Consider the following 13,699-nt stretch of genomic DNA (forward strand, 5'->3'; position numbering starts at 1 on the left):
ACATGATGTCAGATGGGCATAGATGTACATGATAAGCCACAGAAACATGTGATTCAACATACACATGAGTCACTGATTTAGAAATTAAATTTGGTTCTCATGGGCATTCGCCCAACCCAAAGTCCTGTGGGAGTGTTTGCCTTATGCTTCTATGTCCAAATATAACAAAATGACCCTGTTCAGCCCAAATGTTGAAGCAGGGCTGGGGTGTCTGAGTAGGAGGTTTGTTGGGACATTCTCCATCGGCAGGTGCTACTGAATATGTGTAGGTTAAAATCACAACTGTTCACATTTATCAAGAATCTATTTAGTTCCAGGTACTATTCTAAACCCTTTAAGGTGTATTAACTCATTTTATGCTTACAAAGGATCTCAAAGGAATTACAGCCTGTGATTGTTAATCTCAGTTATTAATGTGGAGAGATATATCTAAAAATCACATTGGAGATGGGTTTCCAGATGTGCATAGGAAAAACTGCATGGGGAGGCCTGCCTGCTGTGGGTGCACTGTTCTCTTGGCTGGTATTCTAAACTCTATTAAGAGGGTAAACGGGGCTCAGCACAAGTGTTCTTTTTCTTTCTTGACTGTGGGTGTAATACAACCAGTTGTTTCAAACTTCTATAGTCATGCTTTTCCCTCCCTGATGAACTGGATCCTAAAAATGTGAGCCAAAAATAAACCCTTTCTCCTTTAAGTTGCAGAAAACAGGAAAAGGATGGAGAGCAAAGTCATTTCCTGTGCTTTATGGATGAAAACATTGAAACATGAGAGATACTCACCCAAGATCATGTGTTTATCCATACTTCAGACTGTCTGGATTCAGTCTGTAGATCCTCTATTCTCAACATACTGTGTTAAATTTCCCAAAGGGCTGGTGCTTACCTTGAAGTTAATATAAGAGACTTTGGGATGACCAGAGAGAAGCAAAGAATCTCTGGGCTGCTTCATTAAGTCTATAGACAGAAATCCCATGGTGCAGTATACAAGAGCACTTCAGGTGTGTTCCACAGAGTGGGTAGCAGGGAGGGGTTCCTTTCTGAAGAGCAAAGTTGCTGGGGAAAGGAGAGGTAGTTTCTTCAGTGGTAGATGTAGCCTCTGGTGACTTGCCCACTTTTCTGCAACTATCCCTTCACCTATGAGCCGGTAAGCAGCCCTAATCATAAGTTCATTAGGTCACTCCAAAGACTGGAAAGTAGAAGGGGAGCTGGCTGGGAAGTCGGCGGGGGCATGAGAGGTGATGGGGTGAATAGGGTCAACACATATCATACACATGCATGAGAATGTTACAATGAAAGTCATCATATATAATATGTATGACTACTACACACTAATAATATCAAATCATGGATGAGATCATGATGACAAAAATCATGATGACAAAAAGAGAAAGAAGACCATGTTCTTATGCTTATTATTTTGGGCCAAAAACTAGCTCACTTCAGCTCTGTACAAGATGTCTTTCCTCACATTTCCCTCTTTTTAGAAATGCTGTGCTCAGCCACTCAGCTCTCACCAATAAGTCCTTGCTCCAGGTATCAGAAGCAGTGGACTCTGCTTAGCAGGGAGCTGGGAGCACAGAGCAGTAACAAAGGCAAACACCACAAAGGAGAGCCTTAAAGGGAAGTCAGACTTGAGTTTCTGGAAATGCCTTAAAGGTTCTGCAGGTGTGCCAGACTATAAATACTGTGATCTGTCTTTCAAAGCCCTTTTCTGTGTGTCCAAGTGTGAATCCTCATTAGGTTGTAAGCCCTAAGTGGATTTTTGTCATCAAAGACAGTGCTAAAAACAGATGCTTCCTGGCTGATTCCAGCCCTGCCGAAGAAAGCAAATGACTGCCCTTCTTTGGTTTCAAAGCTGTTTCGGGCTCACTTTCTCTCAAACCCATCCATAGAGATAAAAGGCCCTTCGCTGAGTGTCTGCTTTGACAGCACAGTACAGTTCCCCTTCTGTATGAGGGGAGATCTGAACCCAGGACAATGCTTCCATCTGACTGTTGGGTTGTAGAGTCAAGTAGCCTCTCTAGTGTTTCCCCTGGCATTGTGGGTGGCTGTGGAGCAGTCTTCCAAGCCCTTTTTTAAAAATATAGCTGAGATGTTTTTCAAGAGGAGATGACCCCATGCCTTCTTTACACTTAGTGCAGATTTATTTGCATCATGCACTGAGAATCTCAGACATCTCTCAGAATAAATCACACCTGGGGAGAAGAAGAAATGAGATATTGACCTTTTGCAAGGCTACTACACTTTCTCACTCATCTATTCCACTAATTATTTACTTCTTGTCAATATTTATTGGACATGTGATACATTCTAGGTACTAGGTTGGTTGTAAGGGTAGAACACAGTGAAGAATTTGCTTTGTATAGAGTTCTCTAGATATACAGCCTGAGACGTGCAATACTAATGTGCTATAAGGAAAACCCAGAAAGCTGGAGGGTGAGATGGGCTAGAAAGGCTTTCAGTAAAGGCACACTGTCTGAAAAACGTATGACTTCAGTCGGCACCTGAAAGGAGTCCTGGATTTCGTTCTACCTTGAGGCAAAGGGGACAGGCTTTTGTGTTTGTTCCTGTACCTGTCAGCTTTTGGCTATTATCATCCCAGGGATATGTCAGCCCCTAGGCATTTTGGGAATGTATATATAAGGACATGTAACCCACCAGAGGAAGCTGTAGGTGTGACACCAGAAAAAACTACTCAGAAACTGGGAGAAGCAAGATAGGGCTTGAGGATCTAGGTACTGAAACATAAGGGATGATGATGGCTAATTGATGACTAATGTAGATTGCAAACTTGACTACACGTGGAATCAACTAAAACCCGAGGTATTTTCTTGATTGGATGATTTGAGGTAGGAAGAACTACCTTCAATTTGGGCCACACCTTCTGGTGGCAGTCTACATAAAAAAGGACATGGAAGAAGGAAGCTTTTTGCCTGTTTGCACTCACACTTGCTGGCAAATTCATCTATCCTGTTGCTGATGTATCCCTTCACTGCTATTAGAATGCACTTTTTCAGGATTCCAGGATAGACTGAGCACCAGCAGCTCTCTAGAAATCCTCTAGCACTAGACTGAGGCCTCTTAGACATCCCATCTCATGACCTGAACAACTACTGGATTCATGACCTTTCTGATAGGAGATAGCCATTGTTGGACTAGCCAGACAACATCCTATAAGATATTCCAATAAATCAAATCCCCTTTATGTTATACATATTAAATATAACATATATAGTATAAATAAGGTATTGCCCTTTCAACATTAATGGCAATAGAAGAGTCATATTGAAATTGTCCAAGGAGTGATATCTGGATTGGGGAACAGACTCTGAGAACACACACATTTGTAGGAGCTTTGGAGCATGAGACTCTGACAATACAACTAAGAATTATTAGTCCAAAGAGGAGGAATTCAAACCCAAGGATTATGAGCATGACTTCATTAGTGCAGGGGTGGGGGACCCATGATGAAAGTTGTAAAGGGGGTACCATGATGTGGCATGGGAAAGCAAGGGCAATATCTACAAGGTGAAGGGAAAGATTTTCTTGATATGTGAGGCCTTACATATCGGAAGAAAAGCAAGAGTTGGGGAATGTACGGATCCAGAGATCTGGGAACTGTTGCCATCCTAGGCTCTGACAGAGTGTCTTAGTCAGGGTTTCTATTCCTGCACAAACATCACGACCAAGAAGCAAGTTGGGGAGGAAAGGGTTTATTAAGCTTACACTTCCATAAACGCTGTTCATCACCAAGGAAGTCAGGACTGGAACTCAAGCAGGTCAGAAAGCAGGAGCTGATGCAGAGGCCATGGAGGGATGTTCTTTACTGGCTTGCTTCCCCTGGCTTGCTCACCCTTCTCTCTTATAGAACCAAGACTACCAGCCCAGAGATGGTCCCACCCACAAGGGGCCTTTTCCCCTTCATCACTAATTGAGAAAATGCCTTACAGTTGTATCTCATGCAGGCATTTCCTTAGCTGAAGCTCCTTTCTCTGTGATAACTCAAACTGTGTCAAGTTGACACAAAACTAGCCAGTACACAGAGACTAGCTGTAGGCATCAGGAGGATGCTATCCTCTTGTCCCCAGTCATCAAGGGTGCAGAGCCAGAGGAAACCCATGTAGAAAGGAGAAGAAGTGAGAATTTAGAAACTGTCTGGAAAGGTAAGCCTTATCTGGTTAGAACCAGCTTGGCTTCAGTCAGTCTGTTCTCACAGAGCCTTTGTCTTCTACTTTACATTCTCAATAAGGGAAAGGGGGATGCCCTATTGGCAGGGGCAGTAGACTGAGGGAGTGATTGGGACCTCACCATTCTGGTCAGACCATGTGCCTTTTTACCACGCCAGCAACAACTTCAATCACTTCTACTGACGATCATAAACAGGGCCAGCAAGAACTGCTATGGATAATGTTTGAGTGGAGCCCCGACTAAAGAACAGCCTTTATTTACAAGGACCTGGGGAAGGCTGATCTTTTCAGCACCAGCATGTGAGATTTCATGCAACTGCATAGTAAAGACTATAGAGTCTTTATCTTGTAAGCCACCAAGCTGTTGTTTCTTCTTCCCATCCTCTCCCCAATAAAGAGCGAACACAGAGGTTGGGTTTGGTGGCTCACATCTATAATCTGAGTATTCCAGAGGCTGAGGCAGAAGGATTGCTAAAAGTCTGAGGTCAGCCTGGTCTACACTGTCTCAAAGAAACAAGTAAACACAACAACAAGCTGAGTTTACAAGTTTATTAAAAAGATTAAAATCTGCTTTCTACACCAGGCATTTAGACTACCGTTTTACATCCCATAATTCTCCTGCATCCCATTCCTTATTTCACAACGAACCTTGAAAGCATGTATCCACTTGTACTGCTGTTTGTGTGGAGTGTTGGAATAGAAAAAGAAAACAAAAACAAAACCACAAAAAACAGAACAAATGAAAAGTAGCATTGGCCCTGTGATGACTTTCACACATATGCCCTGGGAGATAGACTCTGAGAAGATTCAACTCCCTGGGGAGTCATCAGAATTAGAAGATCTGGTCCTGCCACCTGTGTATATGTGTTCACAGCAGTTGACCTTCTTGAGATCTTATGATAAGCTTTTGGAGGAGTTGGTGCTGGTGTCGAACCTGGGTATCCAGAAGTATTCCAGGTGTCTTTTACTGTGATAAAGTGTACCCTGTTAAATCTCAAAGTCTCCACACAACTGTTGTGTTCTGAAGAGTGAACATGAGAGGCAGGTAAGCAGGTAAAAACCTTAAGGAAGTTCTCTGGTAAGCACGGGCAGTTAGTGACATAGCAGTGGTGAAGTTCCCTACTCTAATGCTCTGAGAACCCTCTCCGGAAGCACTGTCATGATTCTCAGTTCACAGCAAAGCTCTGGGTCTTCTCACTGAGAATATCAGCACCTTGACGTTGAGGGTCACATGACATTGTTACGTATGTGACATATGCATGGAAGAGCCTCACAGAGAACCAGCTGGAGAGGTTAGTTCCAGGGCAAAGGGATGCTGTTGTGTCCCATGGCCAGTCTGAATTGCCACAGTGCTGGCTTGACACATTGACATCTCAGCATGGAGGACGGTCGGAGGGCTGTGGTGGTGGAAGGCACGCATGCCTGTTTAGTTGGATTGAGTTTGTTGGTGGCAGTATGAACTGTGCCTTCTCAAGGCAAGGTTCGGCTTCCATCTGCCTGGCATTGAATCCCGAGTCACAATGTAGAGCCACCATTATTCCACCTGAGAAGTGGAGCTTCAGAAGACATGTTTAATTCTATGTTTAGGAATGGGTTCCTTTACAGTAGGGGACCCTCAGCATAATCCGATTCTAGAAGTACAACCCTGTTTCTTCACATACTGTGCTTAGAGACTCTGCTTGTCTTGATGCTGTGGTGGCAGATGGATCCAGGCCCTGCTGTGCCCAGTGACCCTTCTAAGAACTTCCCAGCCACCGATACACACATAATTAAACGCTCCATACATTGTTTTCCTCCATGAAAGAGCTGTCTCCTTGAGACAGAATCTTGTCCTCTCAAGGGACACAGAGCTAGGACTGATAAACACATCTTTCTTCTTGTACTTTGTCTGAAGTCTCCAGGACACAAAGGCTCACAGGGTTTGTTGGGGGAGATGAAGCGAGCACCCTGCCAGGTGCTCAAAGTCACTTTCCCCAAGTTTTAGAATTTGTTTTGACTGCAAGTTAGAGTTTGAGAAGGCATAGGGAACAATAAGAACAACAATTTTAAAAAAACTGACCAACACCAACATTTTCCCCAAAGTCAAAACACTTATGGGTAGATCCCTTGCAGGTCTGAGCTGGTTTCTTGTCTGTACAGAGAGCAGGAAGGGAGCTGGAGCTGCCAGTTTGCCAAGCAGACTGTGTGATGCTATGCAGGCAGAGAGCTCATGTCATAGCTGAGACTCTCTGTACTTAGGGTGCTTACCACACTCTCCTCTGGAAACTGAGGACACACGCAATTAAGACAAATTTCTCTCCCGATGGAGGGAACATGCTTAGGTAGGAGAACCAGTGACAACATTATAGGTAATAGATTTCGCAGTGAGTCAGAAGATAATAATAAGCATGTATAAAAAGAGTCACTGTAGACGGGAATCCTGGGTCAATGTGGTGTGATATGGGGCCACCAGGGGTCCGATGGAGAAGGTAAGATGGGACTGAATTAGGAAGGGAGGGGATGCTCGCTGACCTCCTGGATCCCAGAGACCAGAGAAGGTGTGTGCGCAGACTTTCTCTGTCTACTGTCTGGGCAGTTCCAAGTCTGAATGGGCATCTGGCTACCCTGCCAGGGCTTTGTATCAGAGGGAGAAGTTGTTTTCATTATTTACAAGAGAACCCATCTTCACTAACCAAGGACACACTGATTCTGCCTTTCGAGGTCATTTTCTATGCAAACTTTGTTGAGCAGTAAGTTTTACCCAAAGCCCTTACCGGGAAGACATTCCTGACTGTTGGGTGCCTGTCTTATATCACATACTCTCCAGATCCCGCTTGACAACCCTGGGAGGATCCTATTAGCTAAGATCCACCTTGTCTTCAGTCAGTAGGGTCCTATAGCTATAGGATCTGAAGTGGTCCTGTCTTACAAGGGCTTAGTCATCTCATCTCATGGCTTCTCCTTCAGCATTTTGACAAAAAGCAGTCTTTTCTATTCCTTTTTGTTTTAAGCCATTGTTAAATGTTGCAGCTACTTCATTTATGAGAAAAATAGGGAAAACCTTTCCTTTCCATTTCATTTCACCTGTGCTTTGATGGTCATTTTGGACCAATAATGGAGAAGAGGAGCTATGTGGTCTCCAGAGCACTGAGCATTAGTGTGTTTATCAAAGAGCCAAGATCAACTCTGTTAAATTCCTTTAGACCTTTCTAAAGCTGGACTGTGACAAACTAGCACTTGGCTTCTCAATCCCAGAATGCTGTCCTGGTTGTTTTAAAATGGAATCCAGTTGTTCATATATCATAGCACCAGGTCAAAAAGACCTTAATTGAGAAATTATTTGCTTGTTTTAAGAGCGATCTAGGCAATGGTGTTCTCCTGTGTCTTATGATAGTACAGAAGTCCCTGTCACCGGGGTGCTACGAGGATGGCCTCAGAACTTGGCAGCCTAGCTTGTGACCAGCATCACATGATTTCACTGTTCAGATCTTTCATCCTCTTTTCTTAGCCTTGTGGACATGAACCTAAGAACAGCATCAGGTAGACATGTGTACTAAACAGAAGTCCAGGATCTGGAGATTGCAGAAGTGTAGAACTCCATGTGGTTCACAAGTACCTCTACTTGCTTACATTATAGATGGGCTATTTGGATGGATTAAAGAAAACCCAGTCCAGCGAACCACTAACTCTTCCCCATTTACCCCAAAACTGCTAGGCAGCAACTAAAGAATTGATCCCAGTTGAACATTCTAAGAGAAGATTATGTTGGTCTGAGAGCTGGAGTAATCCCTAGGACAAACTCTTTAGAAAATAAAAATAAAACTTTCCAGTAAAGAACTACACTTAAGTTCCTACAGTCCTGTGTGGGGACTTAGATAACCCATTGACCTCCCACAAACAAACCAGAATAGAGACAGGAGGGTACAGAGGAAAACTCACTATTATTGCTGTAATAATGGTCTTTTAATTCTCAGCTCTACATCCCTTTGGAGACAGTAGTGTCAGACCCTACTTGAGACGCAGGGGTTGGGGGGGTGGGTTGATACAGTGCTTGCGCATGTGGAATTCACTTTAATGAGAGTTTTTTTTTTTTTTAAAGGCAAGAACCTTGCAAGCAATCCATTGCAGAGGCAAACAAGTCAATTCTTTTATTTTTGTACATCTTGGGAGAAAAGAAAACTTAAAAAGAATAAACTTCCAAGTATGGGAACTCTACAACTTTCAGACCTATGAATGCTATGGTCTTTCTTTCTCTCGAAAGTTGTGCCTTGACTCTTCTGCATCCATGAGGATGCCAAGAATAAATTGTGCTCTGAAACCGTGGCAAGCAGCACACGCCACACTGTCACATAACCCTAAAGTCACAACCATTGCATGGCTGTGACAGAGTCTTGTACCTGCTCTGCCTGTGCTCTGTGTGTTTGAAGCTCAGGAGGCATAGAGTCTGTCTGAAAGACAGATGGAAGGAAAGATGGAGAAGAGAGGCAGGGAGGGGGGAATGGAGTGTTGTAATTGAGTTCTACATAGTAATGACTGCACCAGGGTTTATGCTGGTGGACTTCATGGGGACACAGGGTAGGTCTGAAGAGGTACTTGTGTGTGTGTTGTTACTCAGATGTGGAGAGCTATGGATGTGGGCTCATTTTTTTTCCAGTCAGTGCCAAAACTAAAGTAACAGGCCTTGGTTCTCCTTTCCTCTTAGAGAAGGTGTCTGGAATGGGGTTTTGCTGCCTTAGAGGATGGCAGGTTATTTCTAAGGCACACTGTGGAAAAGCCAAAGGATGTAGGATATGGTACCTCCTGTTTGTGAGTAGGACTGTTTGAGCGAGCCCCCTGGCAATGCATTTAGACACAGAGAAAGAAAAATAAATACTTGGAATTTGGGGGATCACCCTTGTATACAGACTGATTTTTCTCTGGGTGCCAAGGAGAGGATCGGAAGTAAGACATCTGAAGATGGTCTGCTGTGAATCTGTCAGTCACAGTGGAGACAGGGCAGGGCAGGGAAGATGGGACACAGCATCTTTTCCATTTTCACACAAGTCAGGACTAAAGCAACTTCAGGGCCGAACAAGTATCTCCTGTGAAGAGACAGAATACTGGCTTTGTGTGACACACTGTCACTCAACTTGACATCACAGCATTAAAAGCAACCACAGATAATGCAAATGGAGCATAGGGCCTTTGGACTTCTTCCAATAAAACTTTATTGACAAAGAGCAGTGCGCTGGATTTGGAAATGGTCTGCTGACCCTACTGAGTTAGAGAGCAGGTCCTGCAACTGGCAAGGACCTGAGTCCTGTGAGGGGCTTAGGATACTGGACGGAGACCAGGCTGCCTTTGGTGTGGTTTCCATCCATGGAGTTGATGTTGTATCTTCTTGTCTCTTCCCAGCAACACCTGAGCTGTTCAAAACTTAGCATCTTTTTCCTAGATTGGGCACTGGGTCCAGCCATTTTGTTCACAAACACCAATATGAACAGGAAGGAGGCCCGAGCAATGGATAGGGAGGTATCAGTAGACATGCAAATAAAGGCAGACCACCTTTTCTCTTTTATTTCGCTTAGACAAAATGCAAAGAGTGTCTCATCAAATTAAAAAATAAACAAAAAGAAAACCGAATGGATTCCCCCCACCCCACCCCCTCACTGACAGCACTCATCCTGATTAACAACAGAAAATCAAACCGAGGGCCTGGTTCCTAGTGGGAAGGAAAGGTGTGCGAGGTGACGGAAGCTGTCCCCTGCCCCCACGTCAACGTCCCTCTTCGATTCACAAATAGGCTAGTTCCCCCCGTTTCCTTTTTTTACTCTTGTGTGCTAGAACTTCTTCTGTTCAGAAGGTTTAATGAGTCCCCATGCACTTTGTAGAAAATCAGTAAAAATGCTATAGCCTGTGAAAATCATAAAACTGGACTTCTTTCCCCAAAACTCAGATGCCCAGGCAGATGGAGCCCACACTCAGACGGAAAAAAAGCAGAGTAGTCTTTGCGCTGTCTGTGGTTTCAGTATTTTCTTTCTTTCTTTCTTTCTTTCTTCTTTTTTTTTTAATATATTTTGGCAATTTTCTTTAATTATAAATATCGGAATTCAGTAAAAAAAAGGTAGCTTTGATTGGCTCGTTTAAATTGTATTTACAACCGCTGTCCATCAGGTGCCATGTGTTATACCAAGGTGTAAGATTTTGCGTAGGGATTGTTTCCTTTCAAATGGCCCCGGGAGTCCAGCAGTGACTCTTGGGAGCTGCTCATTTTAGCTGCCTGTCCCAGCTCTGCACCCTCTCGCTGAGGTAAGGTGGCCACAGCCCCTTGTTGCCACGACTGCTGTCCTTCTCGCGTGGAAGAGGTGGAGGAGGAGGCCTCCATAGGGGTGGGCTCAAGGACCGTGGGGCGTTTCAGGGTCCGACTTTTCTGGGGTTCCAAGCACGCTTGTCCTAAACTCAGGTCCCTGCTGGTGCCTGGTGCGCCCCGGTTTAACAAGAAGTCCATTCGTAGGTATGGAGGCAGGTGTATGAGGTCGCCTGGAGACAAACACAAGAGAGTTAGATGGTTTCTTCAATTGCTTACCTGGGCAGAACACCTTTGGGAACTTTAGAGAAAGAGTCCCCACTGCATTGGGGGAGATTTCTTAAGACCTCATTAGAGTGCACTTCAGAGAGGCACCTGCAATGGTCTTCAGGCTTCTTTCCTATAGGTCACAGGACACTAGTTCTGCAGTAGGAGAGCCCACCCAAGACATGAAGCTAACAAGGTCTGGACACCCTTACCAGAAGATCAATGTACACCAGAGGCAACATGCCTGTTGGATATGAACTGTGAAACCAAACCTCACATGTGATTGAAAGTGTGGGTTGCCAGGGGTTGGAGGGCAGAGCCAAAGATGTTGAAGAAAGGGACTACTGGCTCTACTCTTGACCATCTATGGAGCCGTGTGACCTTAGGCAGCTGCGGATGATGGATGGAAGTGAAAACCACCCAGCCTCCAGCCTTCACACCAAGGCTACTCCCGACCATGTCCTTCATCCCCTCTGTCTTGGCCATGCTGTGGTGGAGATCACAACAGCTTAGACCACACCTTCTTTTCTCCTTTAAGACAACTGGCTTTAGGGAAAAGGGGTACCTGATGCTAGCCTCCACCAACACCCCCACTTGTGGAGGCTTCCTTTCCTCTGGGATTCTCCTATAGTAACAGGCAAGGCCACCCTGGTGGCTTTCTCCCCACAGTCCCCTCTTTTCCCATGATGTCTTGTTATCAGGCTACGGTCCTCTGAGGTAAACACTGAGGTCTCTGCTTCTTCTGTTCTTCTAGGTCTGTATCATGGTCCCTGGACCCTCCCTTCCTTCCCCTAGTCTTTTCTCTTAATCCCCTGGAGAATTTCCCAGGAAACCCCTTGTGTTTCATCTACCTTGTCATCCATTTCCTTTTAACTCTGAACTAACCGACAAGACATCTGCAGCTTTCAAGTACAGAAGCCATTATCCTGGAGGTCACACCTGCCTCCGGTTGCCCTTGCTTCAACCCTGGTGATGTTTGATGCTATTAGCACTCTTCTGTCTCAGCTCCATGGTCTCTCTCCCAGCTGTCTCTGTGCCTCTGGTCGCCACTCTTCACTCTCCTCTATTGCATCCCATCTGCCTCACAACACAGAACTCTCCTCAGCCTTCTTTGGGAGGTCCAGGTGTTTGTGTGATCTGTTATCAATAGTTCCCCTTTCTGTAATCTCCTGAGTCCCAGGCATGGACTTTGGAAGCTTTGTGCACACAGACATCCACCCTGAATGTAAGATGCTTCAGTCTGCAAATCTAGGTCAGAAAGACCAGTCCTCATGGCCTCTCGGATCCTAATATCCCATTCTCCTGTGTGGCCAACATTTTTTAGACATTAAAACCTGTCTTTTTGATACTTTCTTCTCCTGGTTACTCTATTTTAATCGTATCTTTTGAAATTTTTTTTCTCCATCTCCACAACATTGGGTGGAGTCATTAGTCCATTCCACCAACCCCTGCAAACAGCATGCTGGGGTGAGCCTCTGAAGGCAGCCATGCTCTGTAGCTTGAGCTGGACTCAGCCTGGCATTTAGTCTCTGCTATCCTGTAAGACCCATTGATCACTTTCTAGCCTATCTGTGCATCTTAACTTTTCTCGATTCAAGACCTGCATAGACAAGGTCTGTGTGCAGCAGGTAGAGATGACCCCACAGGGGTCACCTGCCTACCTTGAGGCCTCAGGAACTCAGTGTCTTGGCACACATACCAGGTGAGCAGCTCAGACCAGAGTATATGATGGTAGTATTCTGTTCTCCATCGGAGGAGAATGTACAGATGAGAGAGGGATGAAGAGACAATGCATAGACCATTGAGAGCCACCCAGTGTCGGTCACCGAGTACCCTGGCCAAGCTCTCTGAGTTTGGCTCATGAAATTCAACACACACTAGTTCAATGCTGACTTCACACATAAGACTGAATCCCGTGGAAGCCTAGTCACACTCAGTAAGTTGACCATGACCCTCTGGTGGAGTGAAATGACACAGTTTTACTATCCTTCTAAACAGGGTTTTGGGTACTTGCTTCAGACAGAGGCCACCTCTGTAGAGACTAATGTGAAAGGACAGGATTTGCTCCTGAAAAAAATTATAAGAATTTAACTTTAAAAAAAATGAAAACTTATGGTCTTAAATTTTCTTCCTTAAAGTGATGGATCTATTCTTCAGCTATCTCTATCAAAGGACTAATTATGTAGGAACAAATACAAAACCATTAACAGAGACACCATTTAGAAATGAGATAGATGGCTAGGAAAATGGTCCAGTGGAAAAAGTGTTTGTTACACTGTAACCACGAAGACTGGGGTTTCGATCCCTGGAATCCAGATCAGTGGTGGGTGGGTGTGACTGTTTGCCTGTAACTCCAGAGCTCTTACGATGGAGACAGGCTCTCTGGAGCAAGCTGGCTGGCAGGACTAAGACATACTAGGCAAGCTCTGGGGTCACGTGAGCTGTCCTGCCTTAAGGAATAGGGAGGAGAGTGAAGCACACCATGCACGCATGCACAAACCACACATACCTATGCATGCATATAAGTAGGATGGAGAATCATTTTTCAATGTTAGGGATGCTTGCTCTATGAATCAATACATGCTACTGGACCAATTTTGAAACGTGTGAAATCTTATATATGTAGTTCCCTAAAAGTTTATTCCAAGAGTCCAGTGAGCAAATTATATTGATTTACTCTTTTTTATTCCATTGTAAGATTACCTTTACCCTGGTGTCCCAGTGTTTATGCAGGGTTGCTTAAGGGCTAGATTAAGATGATCTGTGACTGAGATCTGCTTCTGAGATTTGACTCCATCTTGCTGCTTGGGATATTTCTAGTGTGCTATGAACATACTTGGGCCTTGGTCTTCACCCATTCACTCTGCACCCTGGACAGTTATGAACCCTAAAAAGCTTGTAGCATCTCAGTCCCAAGCAGGTTACAGATTGCTCTAATTTTGGGATTGGGCAGATCAAGACAAATACATTTGAAATGAGA

At 44.6% G+C, this 13,699-nt stretch overlaps 1 protein-coding gene across 4 annotated transcripts in view; it reads right to left on the minus strand.

The window, feature by feature from the left end:
• Positions 1-4,722: 4,722 nt before the first annotated feature.
• Dscam (DS cell adhesion molecule) overlaps positions 4,723-13,699 on the minus strand; it is a 583,662-nt gene continuing 574,685 nt past the window's right edge. For 2 of the 4 annotated variants that reach the window (XM_030248963.1, XM_006522887.3), the window contains one exon: positions 10,186-10,685. In XM_030248963.1, coding sequence (XP_030104823.1) covers positions 10,330-10,685 — 356 coding nt within the window. In that variant the 3' untranslated portion in view covers positions 10,186-10,329. Of the gene's footprint in view, positions 10,686-13,699 lie in introns of all 4 variants that reach the window. The other 2 variants (XM_006522886.3, NM_031174.4) reach the window with 2 other exon arrangements.

Source organism: Mus musculus, chromosome 16 (assembly GCF_000001635.26).
Source record: "Mus musculus strain C57BL/6J chromosome 16, GRCm38.p6 C57BL/6J".
In the NCBI taxonomy this organism is placed as follows: Eukaryota; Metazoa; Chordata; class Mammalia; order Rodentia; family Muridae; genus Mus; species Mus musculus.